Source organism: Haliotis asinina, chromosome 6 (assembly GCF_037392515.1).
Source record: "Haliotis asinina isolate JCU_RB_2024 chromosome 6, JCU_Hal_asi_v2, whole genome shotgun sequence".
In the NCBI taxonomy this organism is placed as follows: Eukaryota; Metazoa; Mollusca; class Gastropoda; order Lepetellida; family Haliotidae; genus Haliotis; species Haliotis asinina.
Window position 1 is genome coordinate 16,306,483 of NC_090285.1, and position 27,519 is coordinate 16,334,001.

At 41.2% G+C, this 27,519-nt stretch overlaps 1 protein-coding gene across 1 annotated transcript; it reads right to left on the reverse strand.

Annotated features, from left to right (window-relative positions):
• LOC137287106 (ectonucleotide pyrophosphatase/phosphodiesterase family member 5-like) lies at window positions 1-26,557 on the reverse strand. The gene is made up of 4 exons (XM_067819242.1): window positions 25,609-26,557; window positions 21,866-22,051; window positions 6,460-6,699; window positions 1-5,451 (listed from the first exon to the last, which is right to left on the reverse strand). Exons 1-4 carry the CDS (start codon window positions 26,450-26,452, stop codon window positions 5,246-5,248), a joined length of 1,476 nt encoding a protein of 491 aa, XP_067675343.1. The 5' UTR covers window positions 26,453-26,557; the 3' UTR covers window positions 1-5,245.
• Between the last annotated feature and the right edge of the window lie 962 nt (window positions 26,558-27,519).

Here is a 27,519-nt window from a genome sequence, read left to right on the forward strand (position 1 = left end):
TGAAAATGATATATAAGTGTTATTTGTGCATAGATGACATTTGAGCAACAAAGGGACAAACAAACAGAATACAAGGAATGTAACAAATATGGTCATGTACTGAATTCGAGATGAAGTCTCTACTTCATTACGTATCACATGAAACAAGGAGCATGTAAGACAATGTACTAAACGGAATTCAATGATAACTGAGAATAATGAATTGAATCATAAGGTCAGACCAATTCTATTTCTTGTAATATGGAACCACCAGATTTTTCAAGAATAAGAAAAAATATCCTTATGTAAATGTGATACACGTGAAATACTTGAAATTAGTATGAAACCTACACTCACTCAACTTTTTATAGTTGACATAAACAAATCAAGATTTAAAATGGAAACTCATGTGGGTTTTGCTTTGACAGATGATTTTCTTAACAAAAATAATTCCCTCTTGCCTTTTGTTTTCTGAGGTCCATAACCTATAAAGCAAGAAATAAATTAGCCTGGCCTAAATATATTTTTTATCAATTATCTCAATGTACCAGCATATTTACACCGTAAGCAATATATGCACACCTGAATGACATCATATAATATACAGAGAATCAGAATTTGAAATATTAGGTAATCAATATCCCATAAAGGTCAGGGTTCACAATCAGCCAATCAAATGCGTAGAATAACTGAACAGACACACAGTGCACATTGTGCAAATATCAGAAATATGTGCATTGATATGCATTTCCCCTGGGGTGAAAAAGAATTGATATGTCCTGAAAACAAGGAATGTTTATACTGGAAAAGAAACATAAACCATGACAGGAATGTCTGTATATCACAAAGTCCATTACATGCAGTGAAGGGACATGTATATGAAGTTAACATTAAAATACTACATACACTGATGTTCCTTCAAAATAAACACCCCTGCGATTATTGAAAATAAAGGTTAATCTTGAAAATAAATACCCTGTAATCATTGGCAACTAAACTAACTACCAGATAACCATCTCTGTGATAATTGGTTAACATAAAGGTTAACCTACAAAATAAACATTAGTGTGATCACTGGAAAATAGAGGGTAACCTGCAAAACCAACTTCATGATCATGGAAACTAATTGGAAACTAAAGTTTAACTACAAAATAAACATCTCTGGTGAATGGGAAATAAAGGTTAACATACAAAATAAACATTACAATCACTGGAAAAAACAGTTTAACCAACAATTATTTCTGTAATCACTGTAAACTGAAGGATAACCTACAAAATAAACATCCCTGTGATGACAACTAAAAGCTAACTACTAAAATGCACATTCATTTGGAAACTAAAGGTTAACTACAAAATAAACATCCCTGTGATCATTGGAAATCAAAGGTTAATCTGATTATTAAGCATCCTGCTGATCACTTGAAACTAAAAGTTAACCTACATAATACACATCCTTGTGATCACTCAAAACTAAAAGTAAACCTACATAATACACATCCCTGTGATCACTCAAAACTAAAGGTTAACCTACATAATACACATCCCTGTGATCACTCGAACTAAAGTTTAACCTTTCAAATGAAGATGTGAGAGATCTGTAGGAGTGAATACGTGAGAATGGTTTTACACTGCTTTTAGCAATATTCAAGCAATATCACAGCAGGGGAAACAACAGGAAAGAAACTGATTAATTAGGTGACTGAGTGTGCCATATTTGAAGATAACACCATTATTCATATTAAGTGCCACTGACATAGTTTGGATGGTGAAATCAATCCACTGTGATGCTGTCAGCAACAGCATGTTCACATGTACCATTATCGGTTTCAAGGACACTGTCTGTGAATATCATACAGGGATCGATTTAAGAGATGTTAAGCTACTTGCACCAGTTGCAACCTAAGATAAAAACCTAACTGTATCTGCCTAATTCCAGTTGCAGCATAGTGTGCGAAAACATCAGAGGTTTCAGTGCACATAAACATATTTCTGTGAAGCAGTACCCATGAAAACATAGCAACACAGAGACACAGATGATCCCTGTTTACAGGAACTGTCATAGCAGAGACGTGTCTGAACAGCAGTGTTTCAGTGTCATAGCTGTTTCAAGTGTAGAAGAAAAATAAGCTGACATATTTATGCTTCTAATGTTAGATTTGTTGTTGATTTTTTCTGAACAACTGACGTGCACCTTGTGCAGGATTGACTCATAACTAGGCTGCACATGGTAATATCAGGTTGCACCAGTGCAAGTAACAAAGCACTAAACCGAACCCTGTCATATTTATATACAGCACCAGTACCAGATGTTACACCAACACATGAGAGGTTATAAACCAGTAATCCATTTTAGCTGGATTATATGCCCTACTAACCTAAAACACAACTGACAAACAAACGTTTGACAGTTCTTTGTAACAAAGCATAGTTCTAAGACATGTACAAAGACAACATTTTGGAATGAAATAAACACTACCTGGCAGACCCTTCATTCATGTTCACATTTCAAACATTCACTGTAACATATCACACCAAAATCAGTTTGTGAAATCTGTAGCCAAATAGTACAGCAAACCATATAAACTTATGAGTCAACTCAAATAAATGTTCGACATTAAGTGAGTGAATGAGTGAATTCAGTTTTACGCCACTCTTAGCAATGCTCTACCAATATTACGCCAGGAACACCAGAAATGAGCTTCGCATATTGCACCCATTTAGGGAATTGAACTCAGGACCTTGTCATGACAAGCAAACACTTAACTGGTAGGCTACCCCTCTGGCAAAAGACATTAAGCCTCAAAGTAAAGAGTTCCTTGGCATAACCTTAGTGAAAAGACAAAATTAAGTTTCCCTTGAATCAAGGATTCAACGACGATTCAATGTTTAAGGACATTAGACATTTCCTTTGCTTCTAATATAATAAATAAAGTTTTTAAACTGACATTGTTAAATTTTTCATCATTCACATCATCACTCACAATTACACTGTAAGCTGACCCACATCAAACCTCAATATAAAGCTAAACAGCCATATGAAAATATGTAAAAGACACAAAAATCTAACTACTAACATACACGTCTGCACTTATCCAATATATGCACTCAATAACAATGTCCCGTAAATATCACAGTTGTAATTCTGTGTCATTCAAACAGAAAAAGTGTCATTTACACTGAGTCACACCCAAACACTGTTGAAAATTTACCAAAGATGTTTACATCATAAGTTGTAAACCTGGGTCTAGATTTTCAAGGCTTTCTTAGCACTAAGATACTCATAAGTTAATGTTAACGTATAGCATTTACAACTATCTTAGCACTAAGAAAAAATTTGAAAATGTAGGTAATACACTGTAACCTCTAAGTGAGTGTAGTTTTATGCCCCTTTATTCCAGCAATATCAGGGTAGGGGACACCAGAAATGGGCTTCACAATTTGCATCGATGTGATGGATCAAACCTTGGTCTTCTGCATAACAAGTGAACGCTTTAACCAAAAGGCTACCCCAGGCCCTGTTATGACTGACATGATTTTGTCTGCCTGTTAGGTGCTAGAAGGTTAGTGGTTACATGATTTATTCCATCGGTTACCCATTTTCTGCTGGGTGAACAGAGGCAATTTTGAACGAACTCACTTGCCTTAGGTGAGACCACATGTGCTATGTGCTTCGTTGTGGGGCAGGACTGAAGTCCTAGAAACTCTCAGGAGTCAAGCTGCCAAACACAGTCACCCATCCACGGACTGTCCGAGCTCGATGGTGCTTAACTTCAACTGATTCGTGACCTGAGCTTTGTGCACAGGACCACATCGCAAAATGAGTCACGGAGCAATAAATGAGAAGCTGAAGGTTTCAGACATTTGATCCTTTGATAAAACACACAAGACCAGGTATGGTTCTGACAAAATACAAAACATAATCAGAAAGAGCAAATGTTTGAAGGAGGATCAAAGGTTTCTGGAGTGCCCAAGGGAGACAACTCAACAGAGTGAGTAGTAGCTCCTCTGACAATTGGACCATCAATGTATCCTATGTATTAAAATGAGTCAGTTTAGCAATAAACTGGATAAATATGTAAGTAATAGAATCTGGACCAGTCAGCCAAGTGACCAACTGCATGAACGTCAGTCTATACAAATGAAAGCATACTTCAGAACAGACACAAAACCAAAAAGTCCCAAATGCTACCTCCCATTCAATCTCAGCGATACAATCAAATTTTCACTCACAGCTGCATCATTTAATCTGTCATAGTCTGATCCTAAAGTAGCAAATCTCTAAATACAAGGTTCATAATTTCACATGTTCACAATTATATTATCATACTCATCATCTCAATCGACACAGCCCACCTACTGTTTCCACAAATTCCTCAACACAGTCAACAACTTTCCACATTTTCAAAGGCATGATGTCACACATTTTGGACAATATTTTGGGTGGTATTATATATATTGGACATATGTGCACTGACTTTAACTTCTTACTGATGCAATGAAAGACTTATTATCCCTTACAATTTGCTTGAAATTGATAACTGAAACTTTGAGGCAAACAGTTTTCAAACAGATAACACTTGCCATATACAGAATGTAAACCATTGCTCCTTACATCAAAAACTGTCGAACGAGGTGTTGTCGGTGTTTGCCAAACTGGCTTCAACCACAAGATAAAGAGCACTCCAAAGGACATAACTCTATGAGGTCCACTTGAAATAGTGTTAAGGTGGTAGAAAGGATACAAGAATCGATTAAATGCAATGTTGCATTAATTCATTCAAAGCGTTTACGTTTATTTTAACTTATTGTCATCTAAATACTTTCTTACAAATAAATTATATTATAGTTTCCCTGAGGGCTGATAGTTAGTATTATGGAGATAAATGCACATGTGTTTGCAGAGAAACGTGGTGTGACAATGTGCCTTTAAACACAGACGAAGCAATCTGCTGGCATTCTGATTATGGCTGGTACATAAATTTCCTGATCACTGTAGCATAACCATTACATCAAATGCTTCAGTCCTGCACAAGCAAGACTCATATTCACCTATGTAAGGTAGATAACATGGAATGGTGTATAAAGGACACAAAGGTGCTGCCCACTTAACACAATGATTCCTAGTACCTACATATCCTGACATAGGAATCTCGGTCATGTTCTTTCCATCTCATATTACTTGACTTGTGTACTTTAATTACATTCCTATACTTGCTCTCTTCATCTTACAACACTTGATTCTGGTTATGCTCTTGTAGTCCTGAATCTAGTCCAATTCCTCATCCTCTTCATCTGTGTCTGAAAGCAGGGGAATCTTGGCACCGTTGGGGGGCGTGGCATACCGCACCATCCCCTGGAGGTTGGTCAGTGGCAGCAGCTGCTTCTGTTTGCGTTTCAGGTATCGGTGTTGACGGCACGCAGCCACCATGAAGACGCCCGCAATAAGCGCTATTAGGATGAGGATGAGGATATCTGAAACACAAGCAGCAGCTGAACAGTCTGTATCCAGTGATCCATGAAACATGGAGAACCCTTCACTCGATTCATCCCGCATCTGTGTTGTCTAATTGTGTGAAATGGAATGCATGAGTGCCTGTGACTGTTTAAGTGCTAGATATCGCCTGTGACTGTTTAAGTGCAAGATATCGCCTGTGACTGTGTAAGTGCAAGATAATGCCTGTGACTGTGTAAGCGCAAGATATCGCCTGTGACTGTATGATTGCTAGATATTGCTTGTGACTGTGTAAGTGCAGATATTGCCTGTGACTGTGTAAGTGCAAGATATTGCCTGTGACTGTGTAAGTGCAAGATATTGCCTGTGACTGTGTAAGTGCAAGATATTGCCTGTGACTGTGTAAGCGCAAGATATCGCCTGTGACTGTACGAGTGCTAGATATTGCCTGTGACTGTGTAGGCACAAGATATCACCTGTGACTGTGTAAGTGCAAGATATCGCCTTTGACTCTGTAAGTGCAAGATATCGCCTGTGACTGTACGAGTGCTAGATATTGCCTGTGACTGTGTAAGTGCTAGATATTGCCTGTGACTGTGTAACTGTAAGTGCAAGATATCACGTGTGACTGTGTAAGCGCAAGATATCGCCTGTGACTGTACGAGTGCAAGATATTGCCAATGAATATATCAGTGCAAGATATAGCCAGTGAATGTGTGTGTGATATCGCCTGTCAAAGCACAATTTACCATGAAGTCCATGATATCCTTAATAATTTGGCATCAGCTTCATAATTTCAGTGAGTGCATTACATATTGCCCAAATGAATGATTTAGCCAAAGATTAGGACAATATTAGCAAGAGAAATTTCTGATATCACAACGGAATCAAAGAAGCATATGCCAAAGAAGTGCTTCTGCAATTTTCACCAAAATCAATATCTGCAATACCTAATACTATCAACCACTGGCTAACGCAAAAGACAGAAATGTGTGCTGTAATCATGACAAAACACAGAGAGCACTTACAAGTTCCAAATGTTGCAGCAGTATAATCATCATGTTCAGCCTCCATCTTTAACAAGGGGAGACAATTCTGTAAGCTACCATTATTTGGTGCTGGCTCAAGACCCAGGAGGTGACACATGAGGGGATACACATCGACATTATTCAAGATGTCCACACTGGCGCCGGCCTTGAAGGATGGTCCCATTGCCAGGAAGAATGGATGCATGTCCTGGAGAGAGTTGTCCCAGCCATGGTTTCCTACTGTGGACATAGAAGATGAATTAATGAATGGTTGGTGACGCCACACTTGGTATTCCATATTCTAGTGTGGTCTGAACCAGACAATCCAGTGATTGACATTATGAGCATCAATCTGCTTGGATATTGAGACACACATCAGCTGAGACAGCATAACACCCAATTCTTGTAAATCCTCCCTTTCCTCACGAGGTAATTTATACGGACAATGGAATCTCACAATGTCAATACCAGGACAAATTTAGCCACATTTTAGATGACCCCTTTCACTTTCCTGTTAATCACATCTTTTCCGTCAGCTGACAAATGGGAAGCGGACATCATTTTTTACATGTCTGCAACGGTGAGTGTGCACTTTGTCTAATGCATGTGCTTTTTGTCACATGACATGATCTTCCATGCATGTTTGAAGTCAAAACATGTGATACACACATTTGCAAGGCCAGATGGCTGTTGACAGTTAAAATGCTATTGTGACCATGTTATTGTCCAAGTAACACAGATTCTTAGTAAATACTTTTATTGGCCACTAAACTAAACAACCACTGACACATGTCACTATGTTTCATGGATGTACCTAGGGTTCCAGACAAATTGTATTTGACAGGCAAATTGGTCATGCTGTTCAAAATAAGGATTTCCTCCATTTTTCATAAAACTCAGAGGTATCTAAATAATGCATTCAATGCAATAATGTTAAACTAAGCATTAAATTTTCTTTTGATGTATTTAAAAAAAAGTTACTTTATGAACCCACAGTGAACCATAAAAAAGAACATACTGTAATGGCCAAAAAAATTATGAATATGAGAAAGGTTCACAAAAACACATTTTTCATGTATCACTGTACAATGGACATTTTTTTGTACTGTGTCCTGTGATAATGGAAGTAGTTTATCCTATGACATGTTTGAACTTATTATGTAAACCCTTTTAGTCTCAAGTTACTCTGACTACAGACAAACACTGCACATGCTTCAAGCTAGCATATTTGGTTTTTTTTGTCTTTTCCAAAGGTTCCAGACAAATGGGCAGGTAAATCGGTCATGCTGTTCAAAGCATGTATTTCTTTCAACCTTCTCTTTTTCATAAAACTCAGAGGTATTTAAATACTGCCTTCAATGCAGTAATGTTAAACTAAGAATTAAATTTTCTTCTGACATATCTCAAAAAGTTACCTCATGAAGCCATACTGAACCATAAAAAATTACACATTGCAAGGGTTAAAACAATTATGAATATGAGAGCACATTTTTCATGTATCACTGTACAATGGACATTGTACTGTGTCCTCTGATAATGGAAGTGGTTGGTCCAACTACATGGATGAGCTTTCATCATGTAGACCCTTTCAGTCTAAGTTATTTTAACTACAACACAAGCTTCAAACAAGCATATTTGCCTTTTTTCTAGTTGTACCAAACCAAAAATTACTCAAAAGAAACACAACTCTGGCTTTTTGTCAACTTTTTAAATGGAAGACAGGGATGCTCACTTTTATGAGACTTCATTTTTTTTAAATTTACGTTTCTTCAGTATATCTACATAGGTGCTTCCAGCTTTGAAGTTTCACAATGATTTAAAACACAGTCTCCTTCCTCGTAGATGATGCTTGGAGATATTATATTGTATAATATATAAAATATAGTATCAGGGTACTGTCAGGCCACAGACAACATATAGTCTCAGGGTACTCTCCGGTCATAGACAACATATTGTCTCAGGGACTGTCCAGTCATACACAACATACAGTCTCGGAGCACTGTCAGGTCATAGACAACATACAGTCTCAGGGCACTGTCCGGTCATAGACAACATATAGTCTCAAGGCACGGTCAGGTCATAGACAACATACAGTCTCAGAGCACTGTCAGGTCACAGACAACATATAGTCTCGGGGCACTGTCCGGTCATAGACAACATATAGTCTCAGAACACTGACCGGTCATAGACAACATACAGTCTCAAGGCACTGTCAGGTCATAGACAACATACAGTCTCAGGGCACTGACCGGTCATAGACAACATACAGTCTAAGGGCACTGTCAGGTCATAGACAACATACAGTCTCAAGGCACTGTCAGGTCATAGACAACATACAGTCTAAGGGCACTGTCAGGTCATAGACTACATACAGTCTAAGGGCACTGTCAGGTCATAGACAACATACAGTCTCAGAGCACTGTCAGGTCATAGACAACATACAGTCTCAGGGCACTGTCAGGTCATAGACAACATACAGTCTCAAGGCACTGTCCGGTCATAGACAACATACAGTCTCAGGGCACTGTCAGGTCATAGACAACATACAGTTTTGGGGCACTGTCCGGTCACAGACAAAATATAGTCTCGGAACACTGTCAGGTCATAGACAACATACAGTCTCAGGGCACTGTCAGGTCATAGACAACATACAGTCTCAAGGCACTGTCAGGTCATAGACAACATACAGTCTCAGGGCACTGTCAGGTCATAGACAACATACAGTCTCAGAGCACTGTCAGGTCATAGACAACATACAGTCTCAGAGCACTGTCAGGTCATAGACAACATACAGTCTCAGGGCACTGTCAGGTCATACACAACATACAGTCTCAAGGCACTGTCAGGTCATAGACAACATACAGTCTCAGGGCACTGTCAGGTCATAGACAACATACAGTTGTGGGGCACTGTCCGCTCACAGACAAAATATAGTCTCGGAACACTGTCCGGTCATAGAAAACACAATCTCTGGGTACTGTCAGGTCATAGACAACATACAGTCTTGGGGCACAGTCCGGTCATAGACTACATACAGTTTAAGGGCACTGTCAGGTCATAGACTACATACAGCCTAAGGGCACTGTCAGGTCATAGACAACACACAGTCTCAGGGCACTGACCGGTCATAGACAACATACAGTCTCAAGGCACTGTCAGGTCATAGACAACATACAGTCTAAGGGCACTGTCAGGTCATAGACAACATACAGTCTTGGGGCACAGTCCGGTCATAGACAACATACAGTCTCAGGGCACTGTCCGGTCATAGACAACATATAGTCTCAAGGCACTGTCAGGTCATAGACAACATACAGTCTCAGGGCACTGTCCGGTCATAGACAACATATAGTCTCAAGGCACTGTCAGGTCATAGACAACATACAGTCTTGGGGCACTGTCAGGTCATACACAACATACAGTCTAAGGGCACTGTCAGGTCATAGACAACATACAGTCTTGGGGCACAGTCCGGTCATAGACTACATACATTCTTGGGGCACTGTCAGGTCATAGACTACATACAGTCTCAAGGCACTGTCAGGTCATAGACAACATACAGTCTTGGGGCACAGTCCGGTCATAGACTACAAACAGTCTAAGGGCACTGTCAGGTCATAGACTACACACAGTCTCAGGGCACTGTCCGGTCATAGACAACATATAGTCTCAAGGCACTGTCAGGTCATAGACAACATACAGTCTTGGGGCACTGACCGGTCATAGACAACATACAGTCTCAAAGCACTGTCAGGTCATAGACAACATACAGTCTCAGGGCACTGACCGGTCATAGACAACATACAGTCTTGGGGCACAGTCCGGTCATAGACAACATACAGTCTCAGGGCACTGTCCGGTCATAGACAACATATAGTCTCAAGGCACTGTCAGGTCATAGACAACATACAGTCTTGGGGCACAGTCCGGTCATAGACTACATACAGTCTAAGGGCACTGTCAGGTCATAGACTACACACAGTCTCAGGGCACTGTCCGGTCATAGACAACATATAGTCTCAAGGCACTGTCAGGTCATAGACAACATACAGTCTTGGGGCACTGACCGGTCATAGACTACATACAGTCTCAAAGCACTGTCAGGTCATAGACAACATACAGTCTCAGGGCACTGACCGGTCATAGACAACATACAGTCTTGGGGCACAGTCCGGTCATAGACAACATACAGTCTCAGGGCACTGTCCGGTCATAGACAACATATAGTCTCAAGGCACTGTCAGGTCATAGACAACATACAGTCTTGGGGCACAGTCCGGTCATAGACTACATACAGTCTTGGGGCACTGTCAGGTCATAGACAACATACAGTCTCAAGGCACTGTCAGGTCATAGACAACATACAGTCTTGGGGCACAGTCCGGTCATAGACTACATACAGTCTAAGGGCACTGTCAGGTCATAGACTACACACAGTCTCAGGGCACTGTCCGGTCACAGACAACATATAGCCTCAAGGCACTGTCAGGTCATAGACAACATACAGTCTTGGGGCACTGACCGGTCATAGACAACATACAGTCTCAAAGCACTGTCAGGTCATAGACAACATACAGTCTCAGGGCACTGACCGGTCATAGACAACATACAGTCTTGGGGCACAGTCCGGTCATAGACAACATACAGTCTCAGGGCACTGTCCGGTCATAGACAACATATAGTCTCAAGGCACTGTCAGGTCATAGACAACATACAGTCTTGGGGCACAGTCCGGTCATAGACTACATACAGTCAAAGGGCACTGTCAGGTCATAGACTACATACAGTCTAAGGGCACTGTCAGGTCATAGACTACATACAGTCTAAGGGCACTGTCAGGTCATAAACAACATACAGTCTCAGGGCACTGTCAGGTCATAGACAACATACAGTTTCAAGGCACTGTCAGGTCATACACAACATACAGTCTCAGAGCACTGTCAGGTCATAGACAACATACAGTTTTGGGGCACTGTCCGGTCACAGACAAAATATAGTCTCGGAACACTGTCCGGTCATAGAAAACATACAATCTCTGGGTACTGTCAGGTCATAGACAACATACAGTCTTGGGGCACAGTCCGGTCATAGACTACATACAGTCTAAGGGCACTGTCAGGTCATAGACTACATACAGTCTTGGGGCACAGTCCGGTCATAGACTACATACAGTCTAAGGGCACTGTCAGGTCATAGACTACATACAGTCTTGGGGCACAGTCCGGTCATAGACTACATACAGTCTCAGGGCACTGACCGGTCATAGACAACATACAGTCTTGGGGCACAGTCCGGTCATAGACAACATACAGTCTCAGGGCACTGTCAGGTGATAGACAACATATAGTCTCAAGGCACTGTCAGGTCATAGACAACATACAGTCTTGGGGCACAGTCCGGTCATAGACTACATACAGTCTAAGGGCACTGTCAGGTCATAGACTACATACAGTCTAAGGGCACTGTCAGGTCATAGACAACATACAGTCTCAGGGCACTGTCAGGTCATAGACAACATACAGTCTCAAGGCACTGTCAGGTCATAGACAACATACAGTCTCAGAGCACTGTCAGGTCATAGACAACATATAGTCTCAAGGCACTGTCAGGTCATAGACAACATACAGTCTTGGGGCACAGTCCGGTCATAGACTACATACAGTCTAAGGGCACTGTCAGGTCATAGACTACATAAAGTCTAAGGGCACTGTCAGGTCATAGACAACATACAGTCTAAGGGCACTGTCAGGTCATAGACAACATACAGTCTTGGGGCACAGTCCGGTCATAGACTACATACAGTCTTGGGGCACTGTCAGGTCATAGACTACATACAGTCTCAAGGCACTGTCAGGTCATAGACAACATACAGTCTTGGGGCACAGTCCGGTCATAGACTACATACAGTCTAAGGGCACTGTCAGGTCATAGACTACACACAGTCTCAGGGCACTGTCCGGTCATAGACAACATATAGCCTCAAGGCACTGTCAGGTCATAGACAACATACAGTCTTGGGGCACTGACCGGTCATAGACAACATACAGTCTCAAAGCACTGTCAGGTCATAGACAACATACAGTCTCAGGGCACTGACCGGTCATAGACAACATACAGTCTTGGGGCACAGTCCGGTCATAGACAACATACAGTCTCAGGGCACTGTCCGGTCATAGACAACATATAGTCTCAAGGCACTGTCAGGTCATAGACAACATACAGTCTTGGGGCACAGTCCGGTCATAGACTACATACAGTCAAAGGGCACTGTCAGGTCATAGACTACATACAGTCTAAGGGCACTGTCAGGTCATAGACTACATACAGTCTAAGGGCACTGTCAGGTCATAAACAACATACAGTCTCAGGGCACTGTCAGGTCATAGACAACATACAGTCTCAAGGCACTGTCAGGTCATACACAACATACAGTCTCAGAGCACTGTCAGGTCATAGACAACATACAGTTTTGGGGCACTGTCCGGTCACAGACAAAATATAGTCTCGGAACACTGTCCGGTCATAGAAAACATACAATCTCTGGGTACTGTCAGGTCATTGACAACATACAGTTTTGGGGCACAGTCCGGTCATAGACTACATACAGTCTAAGGGCACTGTCAGGTCATAGACTACATACAGTCTTGGGGCACAGTCCGGTCATAGACTACATACAGTCTAAGGGCACTGTCAGGTCATAGACAACATACAGTCTTGGGGCACAGTCCGGTCATAGACTACATACAGTCTAAGGGCACTGTCAGGTCATAGACTACACACAGTCTAAGGGCACTGTCAGGTCATAGACAAAATATAGTCTCGGAACACTGTCCGGTCATAGAAAACATACAATCTCTGGGCACTGTCAGGTCATAGCCAACATACAGTCTCAGGGCACTGTCAGGTCATAGACAACATACAGTCTAAGGGCACTGTCAGGTCATAGACAACATACAGTCTTGGGGCACAGTCCGGTCTTAGACTACATACAGTCTAAGGGCACTGTCAGGTCATAGACTACATACAGTCTCAGGGCACTGTCAGGTCATAGACAACATACAGTCTCAGGGCACTGACCGGTCATAGACAACATACAGTCTCAAGGCACTGTCAGGTCATAGACAACATACAGTCTTGGGGCACAGTCCGGTCATAGACTACATACAGTCTAAGGGCACTGTCAGGTCATAGACAACATACAGTCTAAGGGCACTGTCAGGTCATAGACAACATACAGTCTCAAGGCACTGTCAGGTCATAGACAACATACAGTCTTGGGGCACAGTCCGGTCATAGACTACATACAGTCTAAGGGCACTGTCAGGTCATAGACAACATACAGTCTAAGGGCACTGTCAGGTCATAGACAACATATAGTCTCAGGGCACTGACCGATCATAGACAACATACAGTCTCAAGGCACTTTCAGGTCATAGACAACATACAGTCTCAAGGCACTGTCAGGTCATGGACAACATACAGTCTAAGGGCACTGTCAGGTCATAGACAACATACAGTCTTGGGGCACAGTCCGGTCATAGACAACATACAGTCTCAGGGCACTGTCCGGTCATAGACAACATACAGTCTCAAGGCACTGTCAGGTCATAGACAACATACAGTCTCAGAACACTGTCAGGTCATACACAACATACAGTCTCGGAGCACTGTCAGGTCATAGACAACATACAGTCTCGGAGCACTGTCAGGTCATAGACAACATACAGTCTCAAGGCACTGTCAGGTCATAGACAACATACAGTCTCAAGGCACTGTCAGGTCATAGACTACATACAGTCTAAGGGCACTGTCAGGTCATAGACTACATACAGTCTAAGGGCACTGTCAGGTCATAGACAACATACAGTCTCAGGGCACTGTCAGGTCATAGACAACATACAGTCTCAAGGCACTGTCAGGTCATAGACAACATACAGTCTCAGAGCACAGTCCGGTCATAGACTACATACAGTCTAAGGGCACTGTCAGGTCATAGACTACATACAGTCTAAGGGCACTGTCAGGTCATAGACAAAATATAGTCTTGGAACACTGTCCGGTCATAGAAAACATACAATCTCTGGGTACTGTCAGGTCATAGACAACATACAGTCTCAGGGCACTGTCAGGTCATAGACAACATACATTCTAAGGGCACTGTCAGGTCATAGACAACATACAGTCTTGGGGCACAGTCCGGTCATAGACTACATACAGTCTCAGGGCACTGTCAGGTCATAGACTACATACAGTCTAAGGGCACTGTCAGGTCATAGACAACATACAGTCTAAGGGCACTGTCAGGTCATAGACAACATACAGTCTTGGGGCACAGTCCGGTCATAGACAACATACAGTCTAAGGGCACTGTCAGGTCATAGACTACATACAGTCTAAGGGCACTGTCAGGTCATAGACAACATACAGTCTCAAGGCACTGACCGGTCATAGACAACATACAGTCTTGGGGCACAGTCCGGTCATAGACTACATACAGTCTAAGGGCACTGTCAGGTCATAGACTACATACAGTCTAAGGGCACTGTCAGGTCATAGACAACATACAGTCTAAGGGCACTGTCAGGTCATAGACAACATACAGTCTTGGGGCACAGTCCGGTCATAGACTACATACAGTCTAAGGGCACTGTCAGGTCATAGACTACATACAGTCTTGGGGCACAGTCCGGTCATAGACTACATACAGTCTAAGGGCACTGTCAGGTCATAGACTACATACAGTCTAAGGGCACTGTCAGGTCATAGACAAAATATAGTCTCGGAACACTGTCCGGTCATAGAAAACATACAATCTCTGGGTACTGTCAGGTCATAGACAACATACAGTCTCAGGGCACTGTCAGGTCATAGACAACATACATTCTAAGGGCACTGTCAGGTCATAGACAACATACAGTCTTGGGGCACAGTCCGGTCATAGACTACATACAGTCTCAGGGCACTGTCAGGTCATAGACTACATACAGTCTCAGGGCACTGTCAGGTCATAGACAACATACAGTCTCAAGGCACTGACCGGTCATAGACAACATACAGTCTTGGGGCACAGTCCGGTCATAGACTACATACAGTCTAAGGGCACTGTCAGGTCATAGACTACATACAGTCTAAGGGCACTGTCAGGTCATAGACAACATACAGTCTAAGGGCACTGTCAGGTCATAGACAACATACAGTCTTGGGGCACAGTCCGGTCATAGACTACATACAGTCTAAGGGCACTGTCAGGTCATAGACTACATACAGTCTTGGGGCACAGTCCGGTCATAGACTACATACAGTCTAAGGGCACTGTCAGGTCATAGACTACATACAGTCTAAGGGCACTGTCAGGTCATAGACAAAATATAGTCTCAAGGCACTGACCGGTCATAGACAACATACAGTCTTGGGGCACAGTCCGGTCATAGACTACATACAGTCTAAGGGCACTGTCAGGTCATAGACTACATACAGTCTAAGGGCACTGTCAGGTCATAGACAACATACAGTCTAAGGGCACTGTCAGGTCATAGACAACATACAGTCTTGGGGCACAGTCCGGTCATAGACTACATACAGTCTAAGGGCACTGTCAGGTCATAGACTACATACAGTCTTGGGGCACAGTCCGGTCATAGACTACATACAGTCTAAGGGCACTGTCAGGTCATAGACTACATACAGTCTAAGGGCACTGTCAGGTCATAGACAAAATATAGTCTCGGAACACTGTCCGGTCATAGAAAACATACAATCTCTGGGTACTGTCAGGTCATAGACAACATACAGTCTCAGGGCACTGTCAGGTCATAGACAACATACATTCTAAGGGCACTGTCAGGTCATAGACAACATACAGTCTTGGGGCACAGTCCGGTCATAGACTACATACAGTCTCAGGGCACTGTCAGGTCATAGACTACATACAGTCTCAGGGCACTGTCAGGTCATAGACAACATACAGTCTAAGGGCACTGTCAGGTCATAGACAACATACAATCTTGGGGCACAGTCCGGTCATAGACTACATACAGTCTAAGGGCACTGTCAGGTCATAGACTACATACAGTCTAAGGGCACTGTCAGGTCATAGACAACATACAGTCTCAAGGCACTGACCGGTCATAGACAACATACAGTCTTGGGGCACAGTCCGGTCATAGACTACATACAGTCTAAGGGCACTGTCAGGTCATAGACTACATACAGTCTATGGGCACTGTCAGGTCACAGACAACATACAGTCTAAGGGCACTGTCAGGTCATAGACAACATACAGTCTTGGGGCACAGTCCGGTCATAGACTACATACAGTCTAAGGGCACTGTCAGGTCATAGACTACATACAGTCTCAGGGCACTGTCAGGTCATAGACAACATACAGTCTCAGGGCACTGACCGGTCATAGACAACATACAGTCTCAAGGCACTTTCAGGTCATAGACAACATACAGTCTAAGGGCACTGTCAGGTCATAGACAACATACAGTCTAAGGGCACTGTCAGGTCATAGACAACATACAGTCTCAAGGCACTGTCAGGTCATAGACAACATACAGTCTAAGGGCACTGTCAGGTCATAGACAACATACAGTCTCAGGGCACTGTCAGGTCATAGACAACACACAGTCTCATGAAACTGTCAGGTCACAGACAGACAACATATTCATTATCATGGCACACAGAGGGTTAATCATGCAAATATAGCTTAAAAATGTCAGTCACATGTTTATGCATCCTTTCATCAGATTAACCAACACTGAGTGTGTCATACACCTCTACATCCTGATCTGCAGGTTTCTGTCACAAGCCTATCACTTGACATGATTGCCAGCGGCTCTCAACAGTCAACATGGACCTGTGTTACCAAAAGGCTTACATGAAAATAATCATGAAATTACTGTTTGATACATTTAGTCTCAGGTCATTTTATTCTTCCACAGATTTACCCTACCCTGCAAAAGAATGAAGCAAATGCCAATAAAAAATTCAACAAGAGAATAATATGTTTATATTCCTTTCTCCATGTTACTCCAGTAATGGATACTACACTAGCATGGATGAGATGGCTTGTTTTTCTGATTATGGAGGAAAGGAATTTAATGCTTGATTGTGCCTTGTTACAATGTAAAAATGGCTCTGGAATTAGGAAAATAAGAAACACGGGAACTCAAATTTTGAACAAAATAGCAACATATACTCCTCAAAAAAAGTTAAGGACCACTAATATTTTTGGGTCTGATGACCTTACTTTCTGGGGTTTGGATTTTGTAACTATGGCGCCAAAACGCAACCATATATACCTTGCTACACACTGCCTGCATGGTTCGTGCTGCATGGGAAACGTGCAACGCGGTGAATGTAAAGGGAAAACATGAATTTCAAGCAATTGATTTGCCATCTTAGAGTTGCTGTAGTGTGCAGTCTCACTAGATGAGGGTCTTTTGATTTGTCGGAGTTGAAACAACATTTGGTAGCTGCAAAATGCCCAACAGAAGGCACTTATCGGTAGAAGCGGCAGCACAAGCTATTGGTCTTTAGATGCTGGTCTGTCGTTTAGAGAAATTGGCAGGAGACTTAATGTGAGTCACAGTGTGATCAGTAGACTACGTGAACGTCATCAGCAGACAGGGTCTGTGAAGCAGCGACCTCGGAGAGGACGTCCAAAGAAGACTACTCCATGTCAGGACCGAGAAATGGTTATGATTGCTAAGAGGGAGAGGTTAAAATCTGCTAAACGGATAAATTCTGAGTTTGGAAATGTTACAGGTATCCTGATTTCTGATCAGACAGTAAGGAATAGACTCCACACTAGCAATTTGCCTGCCTGCAGGCCAGCTGTACGCCCACCTTTGGCAGTGCATCACAGAACAAACAGGCTAGAATTTGCCAGATTACATGTGAATCTTGACAGAGCCTCACTAAGGAACATTTTGTTCACAGATGAGTCTAGGTTTTGGCTGGACTTTAATGATGGACGTAGGCGTGTTTGGAGATCGAAAAATCAACGACTTGCAAACTGCATTGTGGTGGAACATGACCGATTTGGAGGGGGGGTCAATCATGGTTTGAGGGGGCATCTCTCTTGATGGAGCCACAGACCTGTATGTCATTAGGAATGGCAGTCTGACTGCTTTGAGATATCGAGACGAGATCCTGGATCCCATTGTTAGACCATTTGCTGGTGCCATTGGCGATGACTTCATTTTAATAGATGACAATGCTCAACCTCACAGAGGAAGAGTTGTCAATGATTATCTTGCAAGAGAATCCACTGAACATATGGAATGGCCTGCATACTCTCCGGACCTCAATCCAATAGAGCATGCTTGGGATGCTCTTCAGACTCGCATTTCACAACTTCCAGTGGCACCAACAACCTTAAATGACCTTGCAGATGCTCTTGTTCAGGAATGGCAACAGATTCCAAACCAGGTGTTCCACAACTTTGTCCTCAGCTTTACAAGACGTTGCCAAGCTGTGATCCGAGCACGGGGTGGTCATACCCGCTACTAGACTTGTTAACAGTGGATTTTCCAAGGGTTAGATGAATGCTGGTTTCTGTAATGAAGTGGCTGTATCCCTAACGACGTCTTTGTCTGTGTTACTACAGACTCCAGTTTCATCATTTGGTTTTTGTTATCTTTCTTCACAGCAATGATCCCTCAGTGATGCTCAAAATAGTGTTTTACCTGAATGTATCCAAACAATGTTGGAAAAATCCACTGGTCCTTAACTTTTTTTGAGGAGTATATTTCTAATTTACCAACTGCATTTAGTTCTTTTAATTTAGAATCCTAGATAATCTGTCACTCCCAAAATATTTGAAACAGTTCAAGGATACTGAATAAACTAAACCATGTCTCAATCATCATGATAATCATCATGATCACACATTACAAATTTCCTACAAATATCTTTATCAATGTTTCAGATCTTTATTTTGTATTCATGTAACCATGGTAACCAATGAAACCATCAACACAAATGGCTGCCTTACAGTGCAGGTACACTTGTTTACATACAAATCACGACAGGGCTTGGTCACAATGAGATTAGGAGTGCTAAATTCAATGAATGCTCAGCTGAATCACCAGTACCTGGTATTTCTTGTCTTTCCAGAAGCTCATTATCTGAATTTTTACATCTCAAAAGTTCAACTTCTTAAATGGGGTCAATTGTTTCTTTCAAAATTTTCTGAAAGGAAGCATTCGCTTTCTAGCCTTAACAATAAGTGAGTATTGTTTTACGCCACTATCAGCAATATTCCATCAATATCACAGAATGGAACACCAAAGATGGGCTTCACACATTCAACTCATGTGGGGAACTGAAACTTTTTTTTCAGCATAACGAGTAAATGCTTTAACCTCTAGGCTATCCCACCACCCTACTAGCTTTAACAAACTTTAGAACTACTGACAATGTAACACGAACAGAATTACTGCTGTAATTGAAGCTCCAAGCTAAAAAAGGTAATATCCTCATCTCACTCAATTCTACACCAAAACCCCAGTACTAAATTAACATTCACTCTTTCCTCTGTTTGTACAGATATATACCTCAATCACTGGCTGGGTTAGCAGTATATCAGCTGGTGATGGTGTTGATGACAATTAATCATCTCTATGACAGCCTGCAACAGATGCTACTGCTGCTACAGTTTCACATACTGAACGTTTATATCTAATAATCTCATACATATGGCCAGCAGACGTTTCATAAATGCAAATGATATAGGATATAGACAGTGTTGTATGCAGTCCACAATCTGACTGCAAACAGAATAAGTGAATTCTACCATTATCTTTCTGTAGTTGAATAAAGGAATGTACTCATCTGCTGTCCCTCAAACATGTCTGCTCTCCCCCAAACATGTCTGCTTCCCCCCAAAAATGTCTGCTCCCCTAAAACTGGTCTCCCATCATCCATCGTGTCATATACTTTAAATATAATCACCATGCTTGTATTATGAACTGGTGGAAATAAGAAACTCAGTTTTTAAATGATACAGGATAGATTCAGCTCTGAACTCCAGTCAACAATCTGGCTAGAAACAGAATAGGTGAATTCCACCATTATCTTTCTGTAGTTGAATAAAGGGACGTACAAGTGTGCACTCCTCTAAACATGTCTGCTCTCCCCCAAACACGTCAACTCCCTTCACACATGTCTGCTCCCGTCAAACATGTCTGCTCTGTATTGTCCATTGTGTTGTACACTAAACTATGCTTTAATATAAATTATAATCACCATGCTTGCATTATGATCTGACGTACATAACAAGCTTATTTTTTTGTGCTGGTGAATTGCTGCATTTACTGTCTGCACACCCCGAAACATATCAGCTCCCTCTCAAACACGTCTGCTCTCCCACAATATGTCTGCTCCCCTCAAACAGGTACCAGTATTCCATTATCCATTGTGTCATACACTAAACTATGCTTTAATACAGTCACCATGCATGTATTATGAAACTTATTTTTAGGGCCAACTACTGTATGTGCTGCCTGCTCTCACACAAACACGTCTGCTCCTATGAACATGACTTTCATTTACTATTGTACCACATACTAAACTATTCTTGCAATCACCACGCTTGTATTGAAATGAACAGAGATATAACCAACTTCTTTTTCAACGTGGACACTTGCTGTACATTTTAGTGGTAATGTGAACTAGAAAAAATGGTTATAACAAACTAAAACCAGCGGTCCTTTTGAGCTTGTTATAACCACATTCTAGCATAATCACCATTTTGTCATGACAGATACATACACATATAACTCATGATTCAGGAAGTCTCCTCTGAATACTCAGTAAAGCATCCATTTCCAACAAATTTCATACTTTGGTGACTGGCAGGAATACATTAACATCAGCAACAATCTTGTAGTCCTTTCAGAAACATCACATCCAACAAGAATTTAAGAGCCAATATTTTGGTAAATATGCAAAACAAAAAAAGGAGAAAAACTGGCCTGATTTTGCAGCATTAAGCAGTGCACACACAAGCACAATGAACAGTAGCAGACAAAATCACAACAGCAACACTATAACTGAAACCTACAATCAAACTGGAATTCAAACCCAGATTTGTTGAATTCTGCACAGAGAACTGTGGGGCAACCAAACCTCCTTTGTAGTGAGCAAGTGAGTTTGGTTTTACGACTTTTAGCAATATTCCAGCAAAAATAATGGTGGGGGGACACCAGAAATGGGCTTCACACATTGCACCCATTTCATCTGTGTGATGTGCAAAAACACTTTAACCACTAGGCTACCCCACCTCCTTTCTAAATGATATCTTAAGATATTAATGAATCAGCTAAAACTGGCCTTATATACTTTGAGAAATATTCAACATGAAAAGTGTTTCAAGAACAGTAGCCCCACCACTTACATTCATTTACAACTGTGCCATTCCTTGTAAGCTGGTAAGTGTCTTTGGGCACTATAAGGAGCGGCATAATCCTGTCGTTGTGCTTGTAGTGGTATCTGTCTGGTATGTCTTCTTTCTTGTAAACTGTAAAGTGCCCATCAGCTTTGGATCCTGCCGTTAGATTTGCATACAGTTCTTCAAGCAAACCTGTAATGATAAGTATTTTCAAAAGTAGAACCCATTTGATTATGTAGCCACAATGATTACAGTGTGAAACATACATTTAGTGTCTCTTCGAACGATATTCCGTTCATATCACATTGAGTCAGCTGAATTTGAGAGGAAAGATAAAGTGAGTGTGAATAGTTTTATGCTGCTTTTAACAGCATTCCAGCAAAATCATGCAGTCGGAAGCCAGAAGTGTTCCAGGCTCAAACAGGGGTCCAGATAATTGTTCAACATCAGGAGTACATACTCCTTATTTTCTCAATATCGGAATACTGTAAAACCATAAGAGTACATTTCAAGCACTGAATGGAATTTAATGGAATAACAGTAATCTTGTGTTTTGTTTCACTTGTGTACCATTGCCATTCTTGAGTAAACAGGTCTATAAACAACAACACAATAGAGATAAATATGTTGGTAATTGATGCTACATCACTGCTGTTGTACGTAACTCACTTTTGCTTTTTAAATTATCTAACCAATTAAACTAAGCAACATGAGCCTGAAAGAGGCAGGAGGAGTTCTTGCATGTACTTTTTTCACTTTTTGGACCTATCAATGCATCTGTATGATTTCCTAAAAATCTGAGTCGCACTGCAAACAAACCTTCTCAGCTGCGACCGCTATCTTTGTTGACACTGGCATGTTCAGTTGTAATTGCAGCTTAGCTGATTGGCTACTGTGAGAATGTGGAGCCAGCAAAGGGAGGTACTAGTAATGAAATTTTCGTGCCAAGCCGTAGATGCATCCAGGGTATAGTGGAGACTTATCATAACATATACCCTGGAGATATTGAGGATGACAAATGGGCCACCAATGGCCTTGTCGATATCAAGATCAATAAAAGTGATGTTCACTTAGTCCAAAGTGATCAAGCATGAAAAATTTCATGAAGTACCAAACAATTTAGAATCACTTTCTTTTATGTTCTTTTTGCTGTCCACCATGCTATCAGATATTTAGTAAATGTGGAAGAATCCAGGGTTTCTTTATGGGTCTGTGTTTCTGCAAAAAGATTTGATGTTTGCTTGACTGTTATTTCATGCCTCACTCAACAACTTTCCAACAATGTGATCACGATCTGTAAACAATTGAGTCTGAACCAGACAATCCAATGATTGACATTATGAACCATCGACCAACGAGACTGGGATAAGATGGCTTATGTCAACCAAGTCAACGAGCCTGACCACTCGATATTGCTGTCTGTTCTTATAACATGGGACCTGTGAAGACCCGGGTTAAAATTTATCTTCAGTGGCCCATCCCTATTGTAGATGTACGAGGCGACTAATGGGTTCAGGTGGTCAGGCTTGCTGACTTGGTTGACACATGTCATCGTACCCCAGCTGCAAAGATCAATGCTCATGCTGTTGATCACCGGATTGTCTGGTCCAGACTCTATTATTTACAGGCCGGCGTAATATAGCTGGAATACTGTTGATTGGAGAATCTACAGTCACTCACTCACTCACTCACTTTGTTAACAAGAGGTTTCCTGAAGCTAAATTCTCATACGGATTTGAAGCTGTCTGTCTACATTATCAGTGCACAAAAGGAAACACTTAGATCAGCATCACATGCATACTTCAAACAGTGACCTCATCAGATTGTATAACACTATCCTTTATATGACCTGATAAACGCACGATATAGCAATAGGGTTGTGTACTGGCATACATATTGGTTTGTAATACATTGCATGAGTGATTGTGTGAGCATTGTTTTGAACCACACAACCTGACATTAGCAATATCCAAGCAATATTACGCCAGGGGACACCAGAAATGGGCCAAACACATCGTACCAATATAGGGAATCAAAAATGGAGGCTTTATCATTACACTCCAGAGTAAATATTTTAAAGTTAAAATGACCATTCAAATTTATGATCACCTGCCAATAACATTTATTCACTGACAGTGGCAACAAACAATCACTATGAAATCAACAAGACGTACAGACAGCTGTTGCTGTCTGTCAATAACAGAACAGTCAGTACCATATACTTTTCAGTCAACTTATCAAAAATAGCCCGTGTACAGTGGTATAGTTCAGCATTATCTTTGAACTTGTTTCATCTCAGCTTGCTTAACTGAACAAATATACACTGGCTTTAAAGCCACTGTTTAAGTCGCACGCAAATACAACCATTGCAGTGTGGGTAGTCTGTCAACCATGTCATATCTCTCAGCAGGAAATTAGTGTAACCATATGTTCACACTGTGAGATTAAAAATTATCACTCACCGAACATGAGTAATATTAAGCTGCATGCTATGACAATGTGTTGTAAGAGAAAGCATATTTTGTATGTACAGTATTGAAAAGAAGCAAAAAAAACACATATATATCTTGAATCCAATGAATTAGCGTTCAGAAAAGTATATTTCAGTGAATTTATGTTCTTACCAAATATGCACATAGGAGTTCGATATGAACAATTATTGTCCAGTACTGCTCAAACGTTTGTCAAACATTAGTCAATAAATTTTTGTTTACTTTTTATTCATGCCAATCAATAACATTCAAAAGTATTAATGACTGTGATTGTTTCTTTACTTTAATAATATTTGGGCTGCAGTGATTCATCAAACTATCGATGGATTGCAATTGTTGAATCTGAAACAGCAGTTAATCGACGGTATAAACCAAAACTATCAATGCATTGACAGTAATTGACTTCCAATGATAAACCTGCCTTGCAAAATACAGAATGTCTGAATGGGGGCTTGCTGTTTCATCGAGTTCATGTTTTGACTGTTTACTTGATCAGGGTTTCAGTTTGATGTCAGCTATCAAAAGAGACTGAAATTACTTCAACTTACATATAATTAACTTATACAATACATTCATTTGGTAAATAACTTCAAATGAGTCAAATCAAGGAGAGAAACATTATAGCAATAGTACTGTAATATTGCTGTCGCCATAAATGTTTCTCCTCAATAGTCACCCTAACTTTCAAGCATAACACTTGCAGACGTGTTTGTGACAAATGCAGAATTCCTTCTCCATTGTTTGAGGGAGTCCCCAGGTAGTCACATCCTCTCAGGTAGTCACTTGTATATATATATGGGACCCATCTCACACAGCCATTGTCTATTGTTAGCTCATTTTAACTACTGCTCACAGGAATCAATCAAATTCTTAATATATAGTAACAGCTGTTGAAGGTAGACATGGTGGCATGTAGGAAGACCAAGTTTTACAACATAAAAAGGTCAGCATACCAGATTGATGTCAGGTAAAAAAGTGTTACTTTGCCTAAAATGTAATCTTTTTGAACTAAATGATCATTACACTTATAGGCCATAATGTAGTTTACTGGGCACAGCACCAGCCAGCCACCACCTTTTATAATCCTTAGGGTTAAGGTTTGGGCTAGACTTAGGGACCCTTTCCAATCCTTGGGGTTAGGGTTTGGTACCCTTTCCGACCTTTAGGGAGTATTAATTAATCTGAAAAAGGGTGCCTTTTAAAGTTTTATAATATTGCTGTTTAACGTGACTGGTCTGCAATGAATTTTCAACTCACCTTCACTGGGCAAAATATTTCCAACTGGGTTACTTGCAAATATTTTGTAGGACAATGGATCAATGTATTTATCCAAATTTATGACTTTTTCAGGCGGAGTGCTCGCAAATCCATGATCACTTGTTATGATAATGTTTGTATTTTGCAACAAGCCCTTCTCCTTCATGCTCTTCAACAGATAACCAACTACTTTGTCCAAACCTCCAATCATTCTTGTCACCTGGATGGAATCGGGACCAAATTGGTGACCAAACCCGTCTGGCTGCTCAAAATAAAGGAGACCAAGGTTGATAGGATATGAAGATGTGAACCAGTTTAAAATGGTATCTATTCTTGTTTCATTTTTAACAGATGGATCAAACATTATGTTCCTCGTAGCTTGGACACCTTTGACAGGTGCACCTCCTCCCGGCCACATCATTATACCGGTTCTGTGGTGAGAGTTCTGAAGCTGGTTCGTCACCCACACAGGTTCACCTCCGTTATCAAACCATTTTGCACTGGTTTGATCGGCTCTATTTGCCAGAGTGAAAACTTCTTTCAGGTTTGGATCATACATCGTATTGGCCACGATCCCATGGCTTTCTTCCCATAATCCGGTCGCCAATGTGTAATGGTTTGGAAATGTCTTGGTAATGAACGCGTTCTTGAGGCCATTCTTTGAATGAACTCCATTTTTCAAGAAAACATCGAAGTTCGGAGTACCTGTCCGTTCCAAATAATTCCACCTGAATCCATCGAACGAAATCACTAGCAACTTCGGCGGCTCACTGTCTTTTTCAAAGTGGCTGTTTGTTGGAATTAAATAAGATAGACAAATAAACACAGTGAACATTGAAATCATGTTCGGACAATCTGAAATTACGTCTTAACTGCAGCGCAAATCTGAAAAAAGGGAACCTTTCCAGGTTGTCATGGTCTAATTCTGAACATTCGGAAGAAAGGAAATGATACAAGGGAAACAACTCTACCACCTCTTCATACGCCGATCACTAAAAAATAAATTTGATCAATCATGAACTTGAAACTCAGCGAATGATTACACTTTTACAATTGTATTGCTTTTTGTTCTCAAGTATTTTCATGCAGGATCAATTTTCAATCGCAGTCATGAAAAGTTTGAATGTAAGTGTTGTGAAAATATGGGTCTGCGAGGCGGATACAGCTTTTTGAGAAAATTTGGGGGCGGGGGAGGGGAGAGGCACACGGGTGTGGGGTGTACACTTCATTATCACCGCGTTTCAAATACTCATTTAACAAACTTTGAGGACAAAAGTGGGTACGAACTCCCGTACTCTCCTCTGGATCCGCCTATGCACTGCCTCTACTACTACTACTACTACTACTACTACTACTACTACTACTACTACTACTACTACTACTACTACTACTATGTCACGTAAAACCGCATATTGCCGCAAAACTGCTGATGCAGCGTTAAGAAATAGTCACTCACTACACCACGACAAACCACTAACATTCTTCGACTTCCAAGGCATGGAGAACCAGTGCTAACTGATAGAACAAGCAACTGCCTATTATCACGCTCTTTGCCGTAAAATTAGACGCCTTGCCTTGGCATTCATATGAGCTGGAATATGGATGAAAATGTTATTTAGCCGGCTTTAATTTCTTGACTGAGTCATGCACAAAATTAACAAGCAAATCGTGCGAGCAGGTTATTGAGCTTTATGTGAAGGGAGACCACTCTTGTCAGACTATTAGCGAGCGTTTATCACCATCAACCCGATTTTACCCTGCCGAATTGCGTAGGTCATCTTTCAGTGCAGCTACTGACAACCTATAAATGTACACCACTCACTAGACGTTGCCCACGACAGATATACGGACTTTGCCAGCAACTACCTACGTTCATCACTTTGCCAGTTTCATTACGGGGTTCAAACAAAC

Excerpts from the sequence above, each read along its gene's own strand:
- LOC137287106 (XM_067819242.1), bottom strand. The coding sequence starts at position 26,452 with ATGATTTCAATGTTCACTGTGTTTATTTGTCTATCTTATTTAATTCCA. Across the intron at positions 22,052-25,608 it reads AAATATTTTGCCCAGTGAAG|GTTTGCTTGAAGAACTGTAT; the intron begins GTGAGTTGAAAA and ends TTATCATTACAG. Across the intron at positions 5,452-6,459 it reads TGCTGCAACATTTGGAACTT|ATATCCTCATCCTCATCCTA; the intron begins GTAAGTGCTCTC and ends CTTGTGTTTCAG.